The following is a 19702-nucleotide window of genomic DNA, read 5'->3' on the forward strand; positions in this document are numbered from 1 at the left end:
GACATTTCTCAGACGTCCCTGGGTTTTGATACCTTGAAAGTTTTGAGGAGGACTGGTCAGGTATTTTGTCCCTCAATTTGTTTGTCTGTTCGTTTTCTGATGTTTTCTTATGGTTGGTCTGGAGTTATGGGGTTTGGGGTGGAAGATCCAGACAGAGATAAAAATGCCATTCTCCTCAGGTCACATCAAGGATACACACCATCAACGGGACTTATGACAAACGATTTTACCCTTGATCACATGGCCAGTATCGTCTTTTTTTTGTGTGTGGCTGCATTGGGTCTTCGTTGCGTGCGGGCTGCTGTAGTTGTGGCACGGGGGCTCAGTAGTTCTGGCTCCCAGGATCTAGAGCGCAGGCTCAGTAGTTGTGGCCCATGGGTTTAGTTGATCCGCGGCACCTGGGATCTTCCCGGACCAGGGCTTGAACCTGTGTCCCCTGCATTGGCAGGCGGATTCTTTTCTTTTTTTCTTTTGCAACCCAAACTTTAATCCCAAGGATTCTCACAAAACATATTACAAATGACAGCATGAAAAAAAAATTGCACAGTAACTCAAAGTTCAGCTCTACAATATACTCTTAATCTGGCAGGACATTGGTATCCTGATAATCTCAAATTTCCAAAAAATATTACAAAGAGCTATGTATTCATGTACAGCAATCACAGAGGGGACTTATGACCTAACTCAAAGGTAAACCAACTTCCTTGAAACTTCTTAGATTCTAAACTCCCTGGACAACCTCTTGTCCAGTGTGAAGACTAGTGGAATTTCTAAACCTCTAATCTAGGGTAAGGGTGCGGCTTTCATTTTTACCTGCTGGCTTGTGTTCACAGCACCTTTTAAAGACTGCTTGCTTAACTACAGCTGCATACCATATCCCAGCTACAGAAAGCCTTTTCAATGTTTGCCAGTGTTGTTTCCATAATAGTAAACATCACACTTTAGGTGGGCAGGAGTTAGAGTTTTATTATCAGTCTAGGCAAGACCAAAAATTCAAAGCAAATTCAATTTTGCCTAAGGGAACATTGTAAGGTAACAATTCTTCACATTACATGCCTCATATGACCCATTTCAAACCAGAGAGATTGACACCTTTATGTGTCACTGGGTCAAGAGACAAACAAATGTGAACAGCTAAAACATTTAAAAAGTGCACCAAGCGTCGCAAGTCTCAAACAAAACTTGAATTTTCTGTACATACTCTTGCCAAATGAAGTTATTGCCTGTACACCACTCCTCTTGCAAAGTGGTCTTCTATTTCCTTTCATTTGGCCTAGATCGGCTAGGAGACATAGAGAAAGATCGGGACGGCTTGTGATTTCTCTCCTGGGACAGTGATCTCTCTCTTCTCCTATATCTAGAAAGGGACCTGCTCTGGCTGACGGAGAAGGCTCTCCATCTCGGAGATGTGTGGGAGGTGGAGGACTCCTCCTCCGATAATCATCTCGAGGGCGACGACCCCAAGAAGGAGGCGGTCACGATTTCGACTTCTCTTTTCCCCATTCGACAGGTCCACTCTTACTCGGCAGCCACATAGTCTTCTCCCATCCAGTTCTCGGACAGCATCGGCTGCATCTCGGGGATCTTCACGTTCAACAAGAGCGAAGCCGGGAGGGTTTTTAGCAACCCACACACTTCCATAAGAGTGTCCATAATAGCCTAAAGCTCGTTCCGATTCAGCCTTGTTACCACTGTTTCCAAGATTCCCTACATAAACTTGACAGTCCAAGGGACAGGAATCACGATGCAAGGCCCTCGTGGCTCCTGGGTTTCACGGGCCACAGGGTGGTCCCGGGCCTCTAGAATTGGCAGCTGAATCTGCTCGCGTAAGTTGTCCTGTGGGGATGCTTTGCCCCCTATGTGTCCAGCCCGGGGCCCTGCTGTCTTGGCCCGGCCTCCCGGGTGAGAAGGTGAACCCCAGCTCCCTGGAGCAGACACTCAGAGCCCTGGTGATCGGACTCATGGCTGACGGGGCTGGAGTGGCGGCTGGACATGTGTGGCCAGCCTGGTGGTGTTTGGCCCCGTCTGCAGTTCCCGTTCCAGCTGAGAAAGAGCCTCCCTGTGCTATTTTCTCCTGGTTGTGTAAGGATCCCCGGTGTCATTTGACAGAAATGTAGATGGTGTGTTCTTTCTCTCTTTTCTCCCTGCTTCCTCTCCTCCCTCTCTGCCTCCCTCTCTCCCTGTCCCTCTTTCCCTGTTCTGCTCTCCCTCTACCTCTTTCCCTCTCCCTCTCTCTCTCCATCTGACTCTCCCTCTCCCCCCTCCCTCTCCCTCCCTCTCCCTATCTCTCTTTCCTCTCCCTCTCTCCCTCTTCCCTCTCGCTCTCCCTCTCCCTCCTCCCTCTGCCTCTCCCTCTTCCCTCTCCCTCTCTCCCTCTGCCTCTTTCCTCTCCCTGTTTCCTCTCCCCGTTTCCTCTCCCTGTTTCCTCTCTGTTTCCTCTCCCTCTTCCCTTTCCTCTCTCCCTCTCCCTCCCTCCCTCCCTCTCTCCCTGTGCCTGTTTCCCTGTCCTTGTTTCCTTGTTCCGCTGTGCCTCTACCTCTTTCCCTCTCCCTCCCTCCCTCTCCCTCTCTCTCCCTCTCCCTCCACCTCCTTCCCCCTCTGGAGAGGGAAGGAGGTGGAGGGAGAGGGAGAGAGAGCAGGAGAGGGAGGGGGAGAGGGAGAGAAAGGGGGGAGAGGGAGAGAGGGATAGAGGGAGGGAGGGAAAGACATCTCTCCCTTCCTCCCTCTATCTCTCTCTCCCTCCCTCTCTCCCGCTCCCTCCCCCCTCCCTCTCCCTCTAACTTTCCCTCTCCCTCCGTCTCTCCATCTCCCTCACTCCCTCCCAGAGAGGGAGAGATGAGATGGAGGGAGAGGCAGAGACAAGGGAGAGGGAGAGAGGGAGAGGGAGAGGTAGGGGGAAGAGAGGGAGAGAGAGAGAGGTCTCTTCCTCCCTCCCTCTCCCTCTCTCCTCCTTCTCTCCCTCTCTCCCTCATCCTCTCTCCCTCTCCCTCCCTCCATCACTTTCCCTCCTTCTCACTCTCCCTCCCTCTCCCTCTCCCTCTCTCCCTCCCAGAGAGGGAGAGACAGAGGGAGAGGGAGAGGGGGACAGGGAAAGAGAGACAGGGATGGAGGGAGGGAGAGAGGGAGGCAGAGAGGGACGGGGTGGAGGGAGGCAGAGAGGGACAGGGGTGGAGGGAGGGAGAGAGGGAGGGAGAGAGGGACAGGGAGAGAGGGACAGGGAAAGAGAGACAGGGGTGGAGGGAGGGAGAGAGGGAGGCAGAGAGGGACAGGGAGAGAGGGAGAGGGAGAGAGGGACAGGGAAAGAGAGACAGGGATGGAGGGAGGGAGAGAGGGACAGGGCAAGAGGGACAGGGAGAGAGGGAGGGAGAGAGGCAGAGGGAGAGATGGAGGGAGAGGCAGGGAGGTAGAGGGAGGGAGGGAGGGAGACAGGGAGACAGACAGGGAGACAGGGAGAAGGGCTGATGGGGGCTCCCTCCGCCTCCCATGCTCTCCCCACTGCTTTCTCTTTTTTCTGCTTCAACAAACACCAGGTGCCTTTTAGATCAGCCCTGAAGTCAACGTTGATGCTTGGACGGCCTGACCTCCCCGCTGCCTTCCAGCCCAGCCCAGGACCACAGCTGGAAGATGAAGTCTGCGGGTCCCTGGGCGGTGGCGGCGGGCTGCACAGACAACTCCTCTGACGCCCAATCTCTCCTCCTTTACGAGGCAGCCGCCAGCTCCCTTCCCTGACTCCCCAACATTTGGGGCTTTTTAAATATGTGTCGATAATGCCATGAGCTACTATTTAACTTTTCCACGAGGACCCATCTCCCAAAATGCAGTGGTTTTCAGGCTTGGCTGCACTAGACAACCCCCAGGGAAGGGAGAGACATCTGTACCTCCCTCTCTCTCCCTCTCCCTCCGTATCTCCTTCTGGCTCTCTCCCTCTCCCGCTCCCTCTCCCTCTGGGGTGATGCCCGATGAGCTCAGATTCGCAGATGTTCCCCCCATCCCCTCTCTGTGCCTTGCGTGGGGCCTGGGCCTTCTCACTGTGGGCCGGCTACAGCCTTGACATTCAGACATCGGTTCCTGCAAGGACACTTGCGTTTGGTCCATACCGCGTGTGGCTGCAGTCTGGGCTTCTCCCTTTCAGCATCTTCAGTAGATGGGGGCTGTGCACGAGCCCTTCATCTTCCCCGCAGACACCACTGGTGCTTGCTCGGCCTCGCGGGTGATGCGGGGGGCACGGGGGACAGTCTTGTGTCCCCACCTTCTTGGGCTGCAGACAGGCCACGTTGGTCCTGTGGTGACTGGGGGCTCCCAGGAGAACCCCACCGCAGAGCCGGAGAGGTGGCCCCAGAGAAGGAGGCGTACGCCTGGGGCCGGGCCTCACCAGCGAGCCCCGGGCCACCTGCAGCAACAGGCCTCTCGCCGTCCAGGGGCTGGGTGTTCGGGCGCCGTGGGCATGAGCTGCTGTCTGCACGGCAGCCGAGTTTGTATTGTTGAGCCCGGGGAGGCCCCTGGGTGGCTCCTGGAGAGCGTGGCCGCATTTCTTCCTGCCCTTGGCCTTAGAGCTCATCACGGGTCACGCCGTTTCTGGTTCCAAAAGGACCTGTGTTCATAAAGACCACGTGTTAGGACAACACCAAAGTGTCTAGAAATCCGGGCCAGGAGGAGGAGGGAGGGGGATTGGCTGTGCCCGCCAGTGGCCTGAGAGCCCTGGCCGCCCGCAGAGACCTGACCCAGGGCCCGTGGGGAGGGCGTGGCCCACGGTCCCCAGCGCTGGCCGTCTCTGGGTTCCAGGAGAACTGCGCGATCCTCGGGGAGCTGGTGAGGCTGCAGGCTCAGAAGTTCCGCCTGCTGGGGTTCAGCACGCGTGCCGACTCCGTGCTGGAGATGAACATGGCCAAGACCAGCCAGCTGGTGAACACTTTCCTAGGTAAGCCCGCCTCCCCGAGTCCCAGTGGGGACGGGGGTCAGGCGGACCTTCACTGGACGTGGCGCTGCCTGAGACCCCACTGTGTCAGCCCTTGGGGGTCGCCTTCTCCAACCCTTCATTCTGCCTCGAGGGGCGTGGGGTGGGGGGCGGCTGGGGGGGCTGCCACAGGGACATAGCCAAGCCTCTCCCCTCCGCCCGCAGATGAGCTGGCCCAGAAGCTGAAGCCCCTCGGGGAGCAGGAGCGGCCGTGATCCTGGAGCTAAAGAAGGCCGAGTGCCAGAGGCGGGGCCTGCACTTTGACGGGCCCATCAACGTCTAGGACCTGCGCTACTACATGAACCAGGGGGAGGACACGCGCTACCACGAGGACCAGTACCTGCTCAATGAGTCCTTCCCCATGCAGGTGGTCACGCGCGGGAGGCTGGGCATCTCCCAGGAGCTGCTGGGGCTGACCTTCGACCTGGAGAAGGGCGCCAACATGTGTCACGAAGATGTGAGGCTCTACACGGTCCAGGACGCGGCCTCGGGCAAGGTCATCCATCGGCAAGTTCTACCTGGACCTCTACCCTCGGTGCATGCGTGGGGGAACCAGTCGGCCATGGGCCGGGGCTCCTCTGTGGAAGCGGGGCATCACCCGCGTCCCTCCCCAGGGAAGGGAGGTCCGGGCACATGGCCTGCTTTGGCCTGCAGCCGGGCTGCCTGCAGCAGGATGGGAGGCGCCAGATTGCCATCGCGGCCATGGTGGCCAACTTCACCAAGCCTATGCCCAACCCGCCCTCCCTGTTGCAGCATGATGAGCTAGAGACCTACTTCCATGAGTTCTGGCAAGCGATGCACCAGTTCCGCTCCCAGGAGGGTGCGGGCGCGGTGCTGCAGGCAGGGGGCGGGGAGGGCCCAGGCTCTCCCGTGGTCCTCCGGCAGGCCCTGGCCACGGGATTCTTCCGCTGATGTCACCCCGCATGTGGCGACGCCCTCGGTGTCAGCTTCCATCATCAAACCCCACGCACTGGGCGCGTAAACAACGGAAGTGGATGTCCTCGAGATTCTGGAGGCTGGAAGCCCCAGGTCAAGGAGTCAGGACTGGTTCCCTGAATGTTAAATACATGTATTCAAGAGTTGCCTTCAAAAAAGACAAACGACAAGAAAGGCACGTTGCCTGCGAGTCTGGTGACAGGCGGTGATGAGACCCAGAGGGGAGGCTCTGGGGCCGGGAGCGCCGCGCCCTTTGAAGCCCTGGTGCTGCTGCCAGTCTCGGTGGAGGCTCAGCAAGTCCCAGTGACTTCCCCACGGGGGTGGTCCCCAGCTGAGAGTCTGGGCCCAGGACCCCGTGCTCGTTCAGTCTCCCTGCGGTCAGCCCTTCGTCCTGAGAGCGATGCTCTCACAGGCTGCACCGGAGCGCGTGGGGACACCTTACTGAGCTGTGCAGCCGTCACTACTGCCCTGTTTTGGAACATTTCCCTCACCCCAGAAATGTCCCTCACGCCCTTAGTTACCATTCCCTCCCCTCCCCTGCCCCTGACAACCAGGAACCCACTCTGACTCTGTGGATCTACCTGTTCTGGACGTTTCCCCTCAGTGGGGTCACACCCTGTGTGTCCTTCTGTGTCTGACTTCTCTCGCTGAGCATCGTGTTCTCAGGGTGCATCCACGTGGCAGCGAATGTCAGGGCTTCACACCTTTGCGTGGCTGAGGGACGGAAAACAGACAAACGAAAAGAAAGGCACGTTGCCTGCCAGTCTGGTGACAGCCGGTGATGAGAACCAGAGGGAAGGCTCTGGGGCCGGGAGCGCCACGCCCTGTGAGGCCTTGGCGCTGCTGCCAGTCTTGGTGGGGCACGGGCAACGCCGTCCCCCAGGGGCTGCGGGACAAGCTCATCAAGTCCCGGCAGGCCAACCCAGGTGCGGCCGGGCCGAGGGAAGGGAAGGGAGCGCCCGGACCGCCCGGCTGGAAAGCGCAGCCTGGACACAGTGCCAGCCCCCCGTCTCCTTCCGCCCGCCCCCCAGGCCTCTTCAACCTGTGCCAGATCGTCCTGCCAGATGTGGACCAGGCCCTGCACACGCAGACGCCCGCGGACCCGGTGCAGGAGAATGCCCACCTCTGCCAGGAGATCTTCGGGGGCCCAGCCACGCAACGTAGCCAAGCGCTCACCGAGCCCACCTTGGCGGTCGGTTGGCAGCTACTGCCCAGGACAAGAGGATCCTCTGGTGGTGTGTGAAAGGGGACCGACTGACAGGCTCTGGCCGAGGCCCGGTGACCTCTGGCCTCTTCCTGCCTGGGTTCCTGGGCTGGTCCCTCCAGCTGTGGCCCGCCGAGTCCGAGGGTGGGGTGGGCGTATCTGCACGTGCTTTCTGGAGAGCCTGGAAGAGGCAGGAGAGGGCTTCATAGCCCGGACGGAACGCGTCGACGAGGTGTGCCTGCGCGTGTCGGTGCGGACACGCGGTTCACTCCCTCGTGAGCGCTTTCACCCGCGCTCTCCCCGTGCTGGAGGGCGAGCCCTGACTCATCCCTCGGAGCCTCGGGCAGCTGTCCTTGTAAGAGGCTCAGGGGTGAACCCTCGTGAGCTTCAGCAGAAAGTCGGCAAAGATTGATTTGTGTCCCTCCACTGAGTTGCCCGCAAGGTCCCCGTTTTCTAGAAGTGTTGGGCCAATACTCCCTCTAGTGGCAGGGGACTCAGACAGGGCTGCTTTGAGGCCCCCGCTCTGGGGAAGGGGCACGGAGCGGCCAGGGGGCCGGGCAGGAGCCTCTCCGCGTGTGTCCCAGGGACCCACCTGCCTGCAACCTTCGGCCGCCTGGCAGGAAGCTACGACGCCCAGTCCTATGGCTACCTGTGCAGCAAGGTGTACTCCATGGACACGTTCCACACACGCTTCAAGCAGGAGGGCGTCCTGAGTGGCAAGGTGAGAGGCCGGCCTGCCGCGCAGACCAACACGGAGGTCCTTGGCCTGGGCCTAGATGCTCATGCCGCCCGCCTGGACCTGCCAGGCTCTGAGGGCCCTGCCCTGGACCTCCTGCTCCCCTGCCCTTTGTTGAGTCACAGCAGAGGTGGCCACACCCACACCCTCAGTGAAGGGGGTGCTCCACCCTCCTGCAGCCCCGCCCCCTCTCGGCAGGTTGCCATGGACTACAGAAGCTGCATTCTGAGGCCAGGGGGCTCCGAGGATGCCAAGGGCATGGTGACGCTCTTCCTGGGTTGCGACCCCACGCAGGATGCCTTCCTCCTGAGCAAAGGGCTGCAGGTTGAGGGCTGCAAGCCGCCGGCCTGCTGACGGCACGGGGTTTTGCCCACCCAGGCGGGCCCGGTGGCTTGGCGCCCCACCGGGGCGGGGGAGGGGCCACGTGTCCTCCCAGCCCCTGAGTCTCTGGTGGCCGGCCTCGGCCAAACGTCTCCACCTGGACATGTCTGGAGAGTCTGGCGTCAAGGCTCCCCCTTGTTGCACTAATGCAATCCCTTCCTGGGGAGCTTTCCTGCTTACAAAATGGTTCTTTGAAAACGCAGCCATTAATAAAAAGACTCCACTCCTGGTCTCTGCCTGCGGTCCCTTCCACCACAGGAGCGGGATGGGGGCCGTCACACTGGGGGGAGTTCTGACCTTGGTCGGGGATCAGCCCTGGGGCCGTGGTGACGCGTCTGGGTCACTGGGAGACGGCTGAGCTGTGAGGTGAGTTCAGACAGCGATGGTGCCCCGCACCCCAGCTGGGCAGGCTGTCCAGTGAGGGGGTGTCAGTTTCCTGCCGGCCTCTTGCCCATCACTGTTTGGCATCTCGGGGGCTGTGATTGGCTGCAGCCGGTTCTGGCGGTGGGCACAGCTGCGGGAAGCCCGGCTGTGGCTGTCCCTCTCCCCGAGTCCTGTCCTCCTGCTCACGGCCGGCCGGCTGGCTCCCTCCGCTCATCGGCAGCTGCTGAAGTCTGGACCACAGCAAGGGGCCGCCTTCCTGGGTCCTAGCGATTCTTCCCAAAGGCCTTAGGGATGCGGTTTGGTGGCAGTAGGAATTCAGAGAGGGTGCTGCCCCACTGGAGCGCTAGGGTGGCTCTGGACCGTCCCGTGTGTCCTTCCCTGGCCTTTGAGCTCCTCAGGAGCCCTGCCTCCGGCCCTTCGCCCCCACAAAGGACGCCAGGCAGCGGAGCGAGGGCGCGGGCGGCGCCCCGACCTTCTCCCCGTGGCCCAGGCGGGCAGGCCGTGCCACGCTCTGTCCTTCCCTCAGCCTGCCCGCCCGTTCTCACCCACCCTGGGCCAGTCGGCTGTGGACCAGGCTGTGGTGTCTGCCCTTCTGCCGACCCGGCTCAGCTCCCTGCACCCACTTCTGTGCCTTCTGTGTTCTGGGCTGGTCGCAGGCCCAGAGCCGGTGGGCAGGCACCCCGTGGCCGGGAGGGCTGTCCGGGTGAATTCCCTGGGGCTCGAAAAGGAGCACAGCCGGCCTTCCATCCGGCACTTCTCGATGGACATGGAAGGGGCGTTTCGAGGCCTGGGGGCTGCTCGTCTCCCCGTGCACCGAGCCCCCGGATGGTCCCCGCGCAAAATCCAGGTGTGGCGTTGGCACCCCAGCCGTGTGCCAGGCAGTCCGTGGCGGGCGCCACAGGCCTCGTGCTGGTGGGCCACAGGGTTTCCGAGCGGCAGGTCAGGACTGAGAGGGTGAGGCCTTTCCCTGGGTCCAGGGCCCAGGCTGACGCCGGCTGGAGGCCCCTCTGCTCACCGCCCGCACCCCCCAGCCCCTGCCCTCACGTGAGCCCCCAGGGCTGAGCTCAGGTGCTGCATGCCCAGGCTCCCCGGCAGCCCAGCCCGTTCCCACTCCTCCGAGGTCACTGAAGGACTTGGAGGCAGGCTGCCCCACAGAGACTGCTGTTCCCCGAGCCCTGGGCAGGGGGCAGGGAGGACGGGCACAGGGCCTGCAGGGGTGTGGTCGCCGGGGCAGCCGGAGCAGCTCCACACAGTAAGTAAGAGCAGCTCACCAAAACCAGTGCGTTTCTCCAGCCGCCCCGGGACCTGAGCTCAGGTCCTGGGGCAGGAAGGGGCAGCACTGCAGCTGTTAGCTGTCACTGGGGGTCGACTGTGGCCCAGTGCCACCTCTTAGATCCTCCCCCGTCCCCTTCCGGGGTTGCGACCGGACCCCTGCCAACCGGGTTCTCACTCCTCCCCGTCCCCTACGCCTGCTCCATGAAGGTGGAAGGAACACATTTTTTAAAAGGTTAGAGCTCGGGTTTCCCTGGTGGCGCAGTGGTTAAGAATCCGCCTGCCAATGCAGGGGACAAGGGTTCAAGCCCTGGTCCGGGAAGTTCCTACACACCGCGGAGCAATGAAGCCCGTGCGCCACAACTACTGAGCCTGCGCTCTAGAGCCCAAAAGCCACAACTACTGAGTCCTCATGCCCCAACTACTGAAGCCCGTGCGCCTAGAGCCCGTGCTCCGCAACAAGAGAAGCCACCGCAATGAGAAGCCCACGCACCGCAACCAAGAGTAGCCCCCGCTCACCGCAACTGGAGAAAGCACGCACGCAGCAAGGAAGACCCAACGCAGCCAAAAATAAATAAATAAAATCAATAAATAAATTTTAAAAAATCATATTAAATACCTATTAATGAGATTTTAAAAAATAGTCAGTTAGTTAGTTAATTGTGCCGGGTCTTAGTTGCCACAGGCCGGCTCCTTAGTTGTGGTAATGAGATATTTTATATTCTTTTTTGTCCCTGAACAAACGCCTCAGAATCCAGTATCTATTTGATAACGCTCACAGCATAGCTCAGCACGGAATAGCCACATTGTTTTTCTTTGGCTGCTATGTACCAAACAGCCTTTTGTACTGTTTTACCAAATGCATGTATTTAATACCTGTTTTAAAAAACATAGTGAGATCTCAAAACTTTAAATTGACTAAAGTAAGATTCTCTCCGTAATACTGCTTATTTGACCAACACCACCTGATAACACCGGTGTGGTGCACTGAGCCTTACTCTAGCATATCGGGATAAACCCTGTTGCGACAAGTGTTCATCCTCCAAGTCCCCAAGGCCTCTCACACACTGCCAGTGAAACTGCTTCCTGCTTGGGAAAGAGTGCCCCAGTTCGTTTCTTCAGAAGCTTGAAGGCTATGTATGCCCTCCAAAAGGTTAGAGGGCAAAGAACAACTCTAAAACTGGCACATTTGTTTCAAAAAACAAAGACGTGTCAATATTACAAGAGCCAGCTTGCTTTCACTTGTGACACGTTTTCTTAGGAGGCAAGGGATGTGGCCATGTGACTTGGACAAGCTCTTTCCCTCTGTCTCAGTGTCCCACCTGTGAGTGGGTAGTCTGACTCAACTTAATTACAGACATCTGAATAAGGATCATGAACAGTGGCATCTAATTTCCAAAATAAAAACAGGAGAATGAGTATGTCTCTTACAACAGGACGTCAAGTCTACCTCAAAGATATTGGTAGCCTTGAGTCCACTGCTTCTCACTGAGTGCAATTGTGCCCCCCAGGGGACATCTGGGAAAGTCTGAAGGTGATTTTGGTTGTCACAACTGGGAGGAGAGAGAGGGAATGTTACGGGCACTTAGTGAGTAGAGGTCGGGACCTTGCTAAACACTCCACGATGCACAGGACTCACACACCACAGCAAAGGTTTACCTGGCCCCAAAAGTCAATCCCTTGGTTGAGAAACCCTGCCTTGGAGCAAACCACGGATACTCATCTTTAGCAGGTAACAGGGCATTTACTACCCACCTGTAAACCTACAGACTTCCCGACTTACACAGCTAATCCTGTGGCAGGAATGAAATAGATAGCGTGTGACCATCTGGTATTATCTAGGTTTGCCCCTCAAGTCACATGGGACAGTGATAGAGACTGACATTTTCTATATTGGAAGTCTTTGGCAAGTCACCAGTTTCCTAACCTAAGAAGTCTAAGCAGCATTATTACAATACACATAATAACACAACAATTCTGCTTTTACAGAGAAATTAGATGTGGGAAAGGAGCTTATCTGACATCAGAAGCAAATGCTTTGAACACATCACATCTGCTGGTTCGACTGTCAAATCTTGACAGCTGGAGACGTAGGACGGTAGACAGGAGAGAACAGACCAAAGTTACGGGCCTGCTGAGTCCTCGGGTCTAACCATAATACACTTCGTACTGCCCTGGGTCCAGGGATGTGTTCTAACACCCTCTCATCGAAAGACAAAGGAGAAGCCACAATGAGACGGTAGGAGGGGCACAATCAGAGTAAAATCAAGTCCCATAACTTGTGGGTGGGTGACTCACAGACTGGCAAACACTCATACCACAGAAGTCCGCCCACTGGAGTGAAGGTTCTGAGCCCCACGTCAGGCTTCCCAACCTGGGGGTCCGGCAACGGGAGGAGGAATACATACAGAATCAGACTTTGAAGCCTAGTGGGAATTGATTGCAGGACTTCGACAGTACTGGGGGAATCAGAGACCCCACTCTTGGAGGGCGCACACAAAATAGTGTGCGCATCGGGACCCAGGGGAAGGAGCAGTGACCCTGGGGGAGACTGAACCAGACCTACCTGCTAGTGTTGGAAGGTCTCCGGCAGAGGCGGGGTGTGGCTCTGTTTCACCGTGGGGACAAGGACATTGGCAGCAAAAGTTTTGGGAAGTACTCCTTGGCGTGAGCCCTCCCAGAGTCTGTCATTAGCCCCACCAAAGAGCCCAGGTAGGCTCCAGTGTTGGGCTGCCTCAGGCAAAACAACCAACAGGGAGGGAACGCAGCCCCACACATCAACAGTCAAGTGGATTAAATTTTACTGAGCTCTGACCACCACAGCAACAGTCAGCTCTACCCACCACCAGAGCCTCCCATCAAGCCTCTTAGATAGCCTCAACCACCAGAGAGCAGACAGCAGAAGCAAGAAACACTATAATCCTGCAGCCTGTGGATCAAAAACCACATTCACAGAAAGATAGACAAGATGAAAAGGCAGAGGGCTACATACCAGATGAAGGAACAAGAAAAACCCCCAGGAAAACAACTAAATGAAGTGGAGATAGGCAACCTTCCAGAAAAAGAATTCAGAAAAATGATAGTGAAGATGATCCAGGACCTCGGAAAAAGAGTGGAGGCAAAGATCGAGAAGATGCAAGAAATGTTTAACAAAGACCTAGAAGAATTAAAGAACAAACAAACAGAGATGAACAATACAATAACTGAAATGAAAAATACACTAGAAGGAATCAATAGCAGAATAACTGAGGCAGAAGAACGGAGAAGTGACCTGGAAGACAGAATGGTGGAATTCACTGCTGTGGAACAGACTAAAGAAAAAAGAATGAAAAGAAATGAAGACAGCCTAAGAGACCTCTGGGACAACATTAAATGCAACAACATTCACATTATAGGGGTCCCAGAAGGAGAAGAGACAGAGAAAGGACCGGAGAAAATATTTGAAGAGATTATAATCGAAAACTTCCCTAACATGGGAAAGGAAATAGCCACCCAAGTCCAGGAAGCGCAGCGAGTCCCATACAGGATAAACCCAAGGAGAAACACGCCAAGACACATAGTAATCAAAGTGGCAAAAATTAAAGACAAAGAAAAATTATTGAAAGCAGCAAGGGAAAAACAACAAATAACATACAAGGGAACTCCCATAAGGTTAACAGCTGATTTCTCAGCAGAAACTCTGCAAGCCAGAAGGGAGTGGCATGATATACTTAAAGTGATGAAAGGGAAGAACCTACAACCAAGATTACTCTACCCAGCAAGGATCTCATTTAGATTTGATGGAGAAATCAAAAGCTTTACAGACAAGCAAAAGCTAAGAGAATTCAGCACCACCAAACCAGCTCTACAACAAATGCTAAAGGAACTTCTCTAAGTGGGAAACACAAGAGAAGAAAAGGATCTACAAAAACAAACCCAAAACAATTAAGAAAATGGTCATAGGAACATACATATCAATAATTACCTTAAACGTGAATGGATTAAATGCTCCAACCAAAAGACACAGGCTTGCTGAATGGATACAAAGACAAGACCCATATATATGCTGTCTACAAGAGACCCACTTCAGACCTAGAGACACACACAGACTGACAGTGAGGGGATGGAAAAAGATATTCCATGCAAATGGAAATCAAAAGAAAGCTGGAGTAGCTATACTCATATCAGATAAAATAGACTTTAAAATAAAGAATGTTACAAGAGACAAGGAAGGACACTACATAATGATCAAGGGATCAATCCAAGAAGAAGATATAACAATTCTAAATATATATGCACCCAACATAGGAGCACCTCAATACAGAAGGCAACTGCTAACAGCTATAAAAGAGGAAATCGACAGTAACACAATACTAGTGGGGGACTTGAACACCTCACTTACACCAATGGACAGATCATCCAAAATGAAAATAAATAAGGAAACAGAAGCGTTAAATGACACAATAGACCAGATAGATTAATTGATATTTATAGGACATTCCATCCAAAAACAGCAGATTACACTTTCTTCTCAAGTGCGCACGGAACATTCTCCAGGATAGATCACATCTTGGGTCACAAATCAAGCCTCAGTAAATTTAAGAAAATTGAAATCATATGAAGCATCTTTTCTGACCACAACGCTATGAGATTAGAAATCAATTACAGGGGAAAAAACGTAAAAAACACAAACACATGGAGGCTAAACAATACGTTACTAAGTAACCAAGAGATCACTGAAGAAATCAAAGAGGAAATCAAAAAATACCTAGAGACAAATCACAATGAAAACACGACGATCCAAAACCTATGGGATGCAGCAAAAGCAGTTCTAAGAGGGAAGAGGGACGTTTATAAGAGGGAAGTTTATAGCTATACAAGCCTACCTAAAGAAACAAGAAACATCTCAAGGAAACAATCTAACCTTACACCTAAAGGAACTAGAGAAAGAAGAACAAACAAAACCCAAAGTTAGCAGAAGGAAAGAAATCATAAAGATCAGAGTGGAACTAAATGAAATAGAAACAAAGAAAACCATGGCAAATATCAATATAACTAAAAGCTGGTTCTTTGAGAAGATAAACAAAATTGATAAGCCATTAGCCAGACTCATCAAGAAAAAGAGGGAGAGGACTCAAATCAATAAAATTAGAAATGAAAAAGGAGAAGTTACAACAGACACCGCAGAAATACAAAGCATCTTAAGAGACTACTACTAGCAACTCTATGCCAATAAAATGGACAACCTGGAAGAATGGACAAATTCTTAGAAAGGTATACCCTTCCAAGACTGAACCAGGAAGAAACAGAAAATATGAACAGACCAATCACGAGTAATGAAATTGAAACTGTGATTAAAAATCTTCCAACAAACAAGGGTCCAGGACCAAATGGTTTCACAGGTGAATTCTATCAAACATTTAGAGAAGAGCTAACACCCATCCTTCTCAAACTCTTCCAAAAAATTGCAGAGGAAGGAACACACCCAAACTCATTCTATGAGGCCACCATCACCCTGATACCAAAACCAGACAAAGTACTACAAAGAAAGAAAATTACAGACCCATATCACTGATGAATAGAGATGCAAAAATCCTCAACAAAATACTAGCAAACAGAATCCAACAACACATTAAAAGGATCATACACCATGATCAAGTGGGATTTATCCCAGGGATGCAAGGCTGCTTCAATATATGCAAATCAATGAATGGGATACACCATATTAACAACTTGAAGAATAAAAACCATATGATCATCTCAATAGATGCAGAAAAAGCTTTTGATAAAATTCAACACCCATTTATGATAAAAACTCTCCAGAAAGTTTGCCATATACGACAAACCCACAGCAAACATCATTCTCAATGGTGAAAAACTGAAAGCATTTCCTCTAAGATCAGGAACGAGACAAGGATGTCCACTCTCACCACTATTATTCAACATAGTTTTGGAAGTCCTAGCCATGGCAATCAGAGAAGAAAAAGAAATAAAAGAAATACAAATTGGAAAAGAAGAAGTAAAACTATCGCTGTTTGCAGATGACATGATACTATACATAGAGAATCCTAAAAATGCCACCAGAAAACTACTAGAGCTAATCAATGAATTTGGTAAAGTTGCAGGATACAAAATTAATGCACAGAAATCTCTTGCATTCCTATACACTAATGATGAAAAATCTGAAAGAGAAATTATGGAAACACTCCCATTTACCACTGCAACAAAAAGAATAAAATACCTAGGAATAAACCTACCTAGGGAGACAAAAGACCTGTATGCAGAAAACTATAAAGACACTGATGAAAGAAATTAAAGATGATACCAACAGATGGAGAGATATACCATGTTCTTGGATTGGAGGAATCAATATTGTGAAAATGACTATACTACCCAAAGCAATCTACAGATTCAATGCAATCCCTATCAAATTACCAATGGCATTTTTTACGGAACTAGAACAAATCATCTTAAAATGTGTATGGAGACACAAAAGACCCCGAAGAGCCAAAGCAGTCTTGAGGGAAAAAAACGGAGCTGGAGGAATCAGACTCCCTGGCTTCAGACTATACTACAAAGCTACAGTAATCACGACAATATGGTACTGGCACAAAAACAGAAATATAGATCAATGGAACAAGATAGAAAGCCAAGAGATAAACCCACGCACCTATGGTCAACTAATCTATGACAATGGAGGCAAATATATACAATGGAGAAAAGACAGTCTCTTCAATAAGTGGTGCTGGGAAAACTGGACAGCTACATGTAAAAGAATGGAATTAGAATACTCCCTAACACCATACACAAAAATAAACTCAAAATGGATTCGAGACCTAAATGTAAGACCGGACACTATAGAACTCTTAGAGGAAAACATAGGAAGAACACTCTTTGACATAAATCACAGCAAGATCTTTTTTGATCCACCTCCTAGAGTAATGGAAATAAAAACAAGAATAAACAAATGGGACCTAATGAAACTTCAAAGCTTTTGCACAGCAAAAGAAACCATAAACAAGACGAAAAGACAACCCTCAGAATGGTAGAAAATATTTGCAAATGAATCAACGGACAAAGGATTAACCTCCAAAATAGATAAACAGCTCATGCAGCTCAATATTAAAAAAACAAACAACCCAATCCAAAAATGGGCAGAAGACCTAAATAGACATTTCTCCAAAGAAGACATACAGATGGCCAAGAAGCACATGAAAAGCTGCTCAACATCACTAATTATTAGAGAAATGCAAATCAAAACTACAGTGACGTATCACGTCACACCAGTTAGAATGGGCATCATCAGAAAATCTACAAACCACAAATGCTGGAGAGGGTGTGGGGAAAATGCAACACTCTTGCCCTGTTGGTGGGAATGTAAATTGATACAGCCACTATGGAGAACAGTATGGAGGTTCCTTAAAAAACTAAAAATAGAATTACCATATGATCCAGCAATCCCACTACTGGGCATATACCCAGAGAAAACTGTAATTCAAAAAGACACATGCACCCCAATGTTCACTGAAGCACTATTTACAATAACCAGGTCATGGAAGCAACCTAAATGCCCATCGACAGACAAATGGATAAAGAAGTTGTGGTACATATATACAATGGAATATTACTCAGCCATAAAAAGGAACGAAATTGAGTCATTTGTTGAGACGTGGATGGATCTAGAGACTGTCATACAGAGTGAAGTATGTCAGAAAGACAAAAACAAATATCGTATATTCACGCATGTATGTGGAACCTAGAAAAATGGTACAGATGAACCGGTTTGCAGGGCAGAAGTTGAGACACAGATGTAGAGAACAAACGTATGGACACTAAGCGGGAAAAACCACGGTGGGGTGGGGATGGTGGTGTGCTGAATTGGGCGATTGGGATTCACATGTATACACTGATATGTATAAAAATGATGAATGATAAAAAAAAAAAGTTAGCCTTGTTATCTCCTTTAACAAAGAAGAATGCTAAGACACAGTCTCAGTTAGTACAGTATGGATAAATCATTTGAAGTCTTGGGTAAACTTGTACCTTAACGAGTGTCTTCACTTTGCGGAAGACAGGAATTCACAATTGTCATTCTCGATGCATATTATTGCCATATAAACTAACTCCAGCAAAAGAAAGCTATAGTTAGGTAGATCCTTTCATAAAGTGATGCAGTCACTCAGGAATACTTTATAACCTAAACCGACTGGACAGCCAGTAACCAATGAATTATCCTAATGCTGATTCATCTGAGAGGTCCTTTATTCCAATGACTTTCGCTGCTATCCTTCTCTTTTCCTTTTGGGACTAAGACCTATGCATAAAGTCTTACTTACTCTAAGCTTCACCTTTTACTTCTCCTGTCATACAACTCGTCACTTTCCCCATCATATGCCACCAAATGCCAAAAAGAAATCTGAGTACTCTGCGGTCATGGCACAGGTATTTCTAAAGAGATGAACACCTGTTCAAAAATCACTAATCTGAGAATAAATATATGTGGAAATGAACTGGGAACATGACTGGAATCAACTGAAACTGTGAGAGGCCAGCAGGGCGGATATGTGTGTCTGTATGTGCCTTAAAGAATAATGTTCTCTATGAGAAAAAATGCTTTATTGCCCCAAACTTTAATCCAATTAATATCTGGGAATATATTTCAAGACCACTTGTATATATGTGTATGTACATAATGTTAGCATTATATATTATTTGTATTATGTTCTCCCTTCTATTCATGGGAATATGTTGCCTTTAAAATTGAACCTTTCTTGTTGGTCTTGCACATGGATGAAGGTTCACACAGTAAGATAAGTTCAAGGATTTCTTTCTCCAATATCATTGATATGAATTCCTATTACTTAATTTCTTTTTGATAGATTTTCAGATGACAGTCCAAGATAGTTCTGCCAATGGAAATCACAGGACTACCAAATATGGAAAACACACTTACAGTGTGTTTTCATGGTCTGCATCAGAATTCTACAGAAGGCTTTTGGCTGAATTGGCAGTGAAATGAGAATGGAAAGTTAGCGTATCAGTTACTTTTCAGTGCGGTATTTTTTCTTTTCTACTATTCTACTATGTATTAGAAATTATGTAAAAATCAGGAGAAGAGAAATGGTTAAGAAAAAATATAATCTGTCATGGTAAAGACATTCGGCACTTACCTAGACTCACAGGTAACATGAAAGAACATGAGAGCTGGCTTGTGAGAGCTAACCTTGTTCCAATTCCCTCACTGTCTTGATGAAAAGCTCTGAGGCTCAAAGAAGGAAGTGACCCTGCCAGAAGCATACCATGAATCCGTGATGAAAGGGGAGACTCCTTGGCTTCTGTAGAGCCATGCCTCTGTGCACAAGGTATTAAAGAAGCATTAATTAAATGCCCCTTTACCTAACAACGTGGAGCTTAATCATAAGGTTTGAGCTTCTTGTCTCTTCTTTTCTTTTGCTTTCCCTTTTACATCCTTGGGGGCCTTAGTTTTTAGTTGCTCTCTTGAACTGGACTTACAAGACATTTATTTTCACTAGCCCTTATTGTTTTGGATTGTAGGCTGAATTTTTAAGAAGTTGGGGAAGGATACTGAACTGCCAAAAGTTAACAGATTAGTGGCAAAGAGATAAAAATAATTATAAGGCCAATTTCCCTGGGTATTCCCTGTGTACTTTAGGGGTAAAAATAGTATTTGTAAAGTGATTTCAAAATGTGCAAATATTACCTGTGGGACATAACCTACTGGTTAAGAGCACTAACTCTGAAATTAATTTGCCTGGATCTTTTTTCCCCAGCTCCACCACTTAGTAGTGGTGGGACTTCAGGAGTGTTACTTCTTTGTGTTTCATCTACTCTTTGA

General features: G+C 50.7%; 1 protein-coding gene across 1 annotated transcript; it reads left to right on the plus strand.

Annotated features, from left to right (window-relative positions):
* Positions 1–240: 240 nt before the first annotated feature.
* Positions 241–8184, plus strand: LOC130707220 (thimet oligopeptidase-like). Its single transcript, XM_057540443.1, is given in 13 exon segments — positions 241–247; positions 1362–1510; positions 1869–1994; positions 4265–4471; positions 4618–4918; positions 5120–5161; positions 5164–5453; positions 5455–5489; positions 5569–5835; positions 6683–6816; positions 6922–7050; positions 7679–7815; positions 8029–8184. Coding segments are annotated over 13 exon segments (1980 nt in total).
* The last annotated feature ends 11518 nt before the right edge of the window (positions 8185–19702 follow it).

This window comes from Balaenoptera acutorostrata, chromosome 2, assembly GCF_949987535.1.
Source record: "Balaenoptera acutorostrata chromosome 2, mBalAcu1.1, whole genome shotgun sequence".
Taxonomy (NCBI): Eukaryota; Metazoa; Chordata; class Mammalia; order Artiodactyla; family Balaenopteridae; genus Balaenoptera; species Balaenoptera acutorostrata.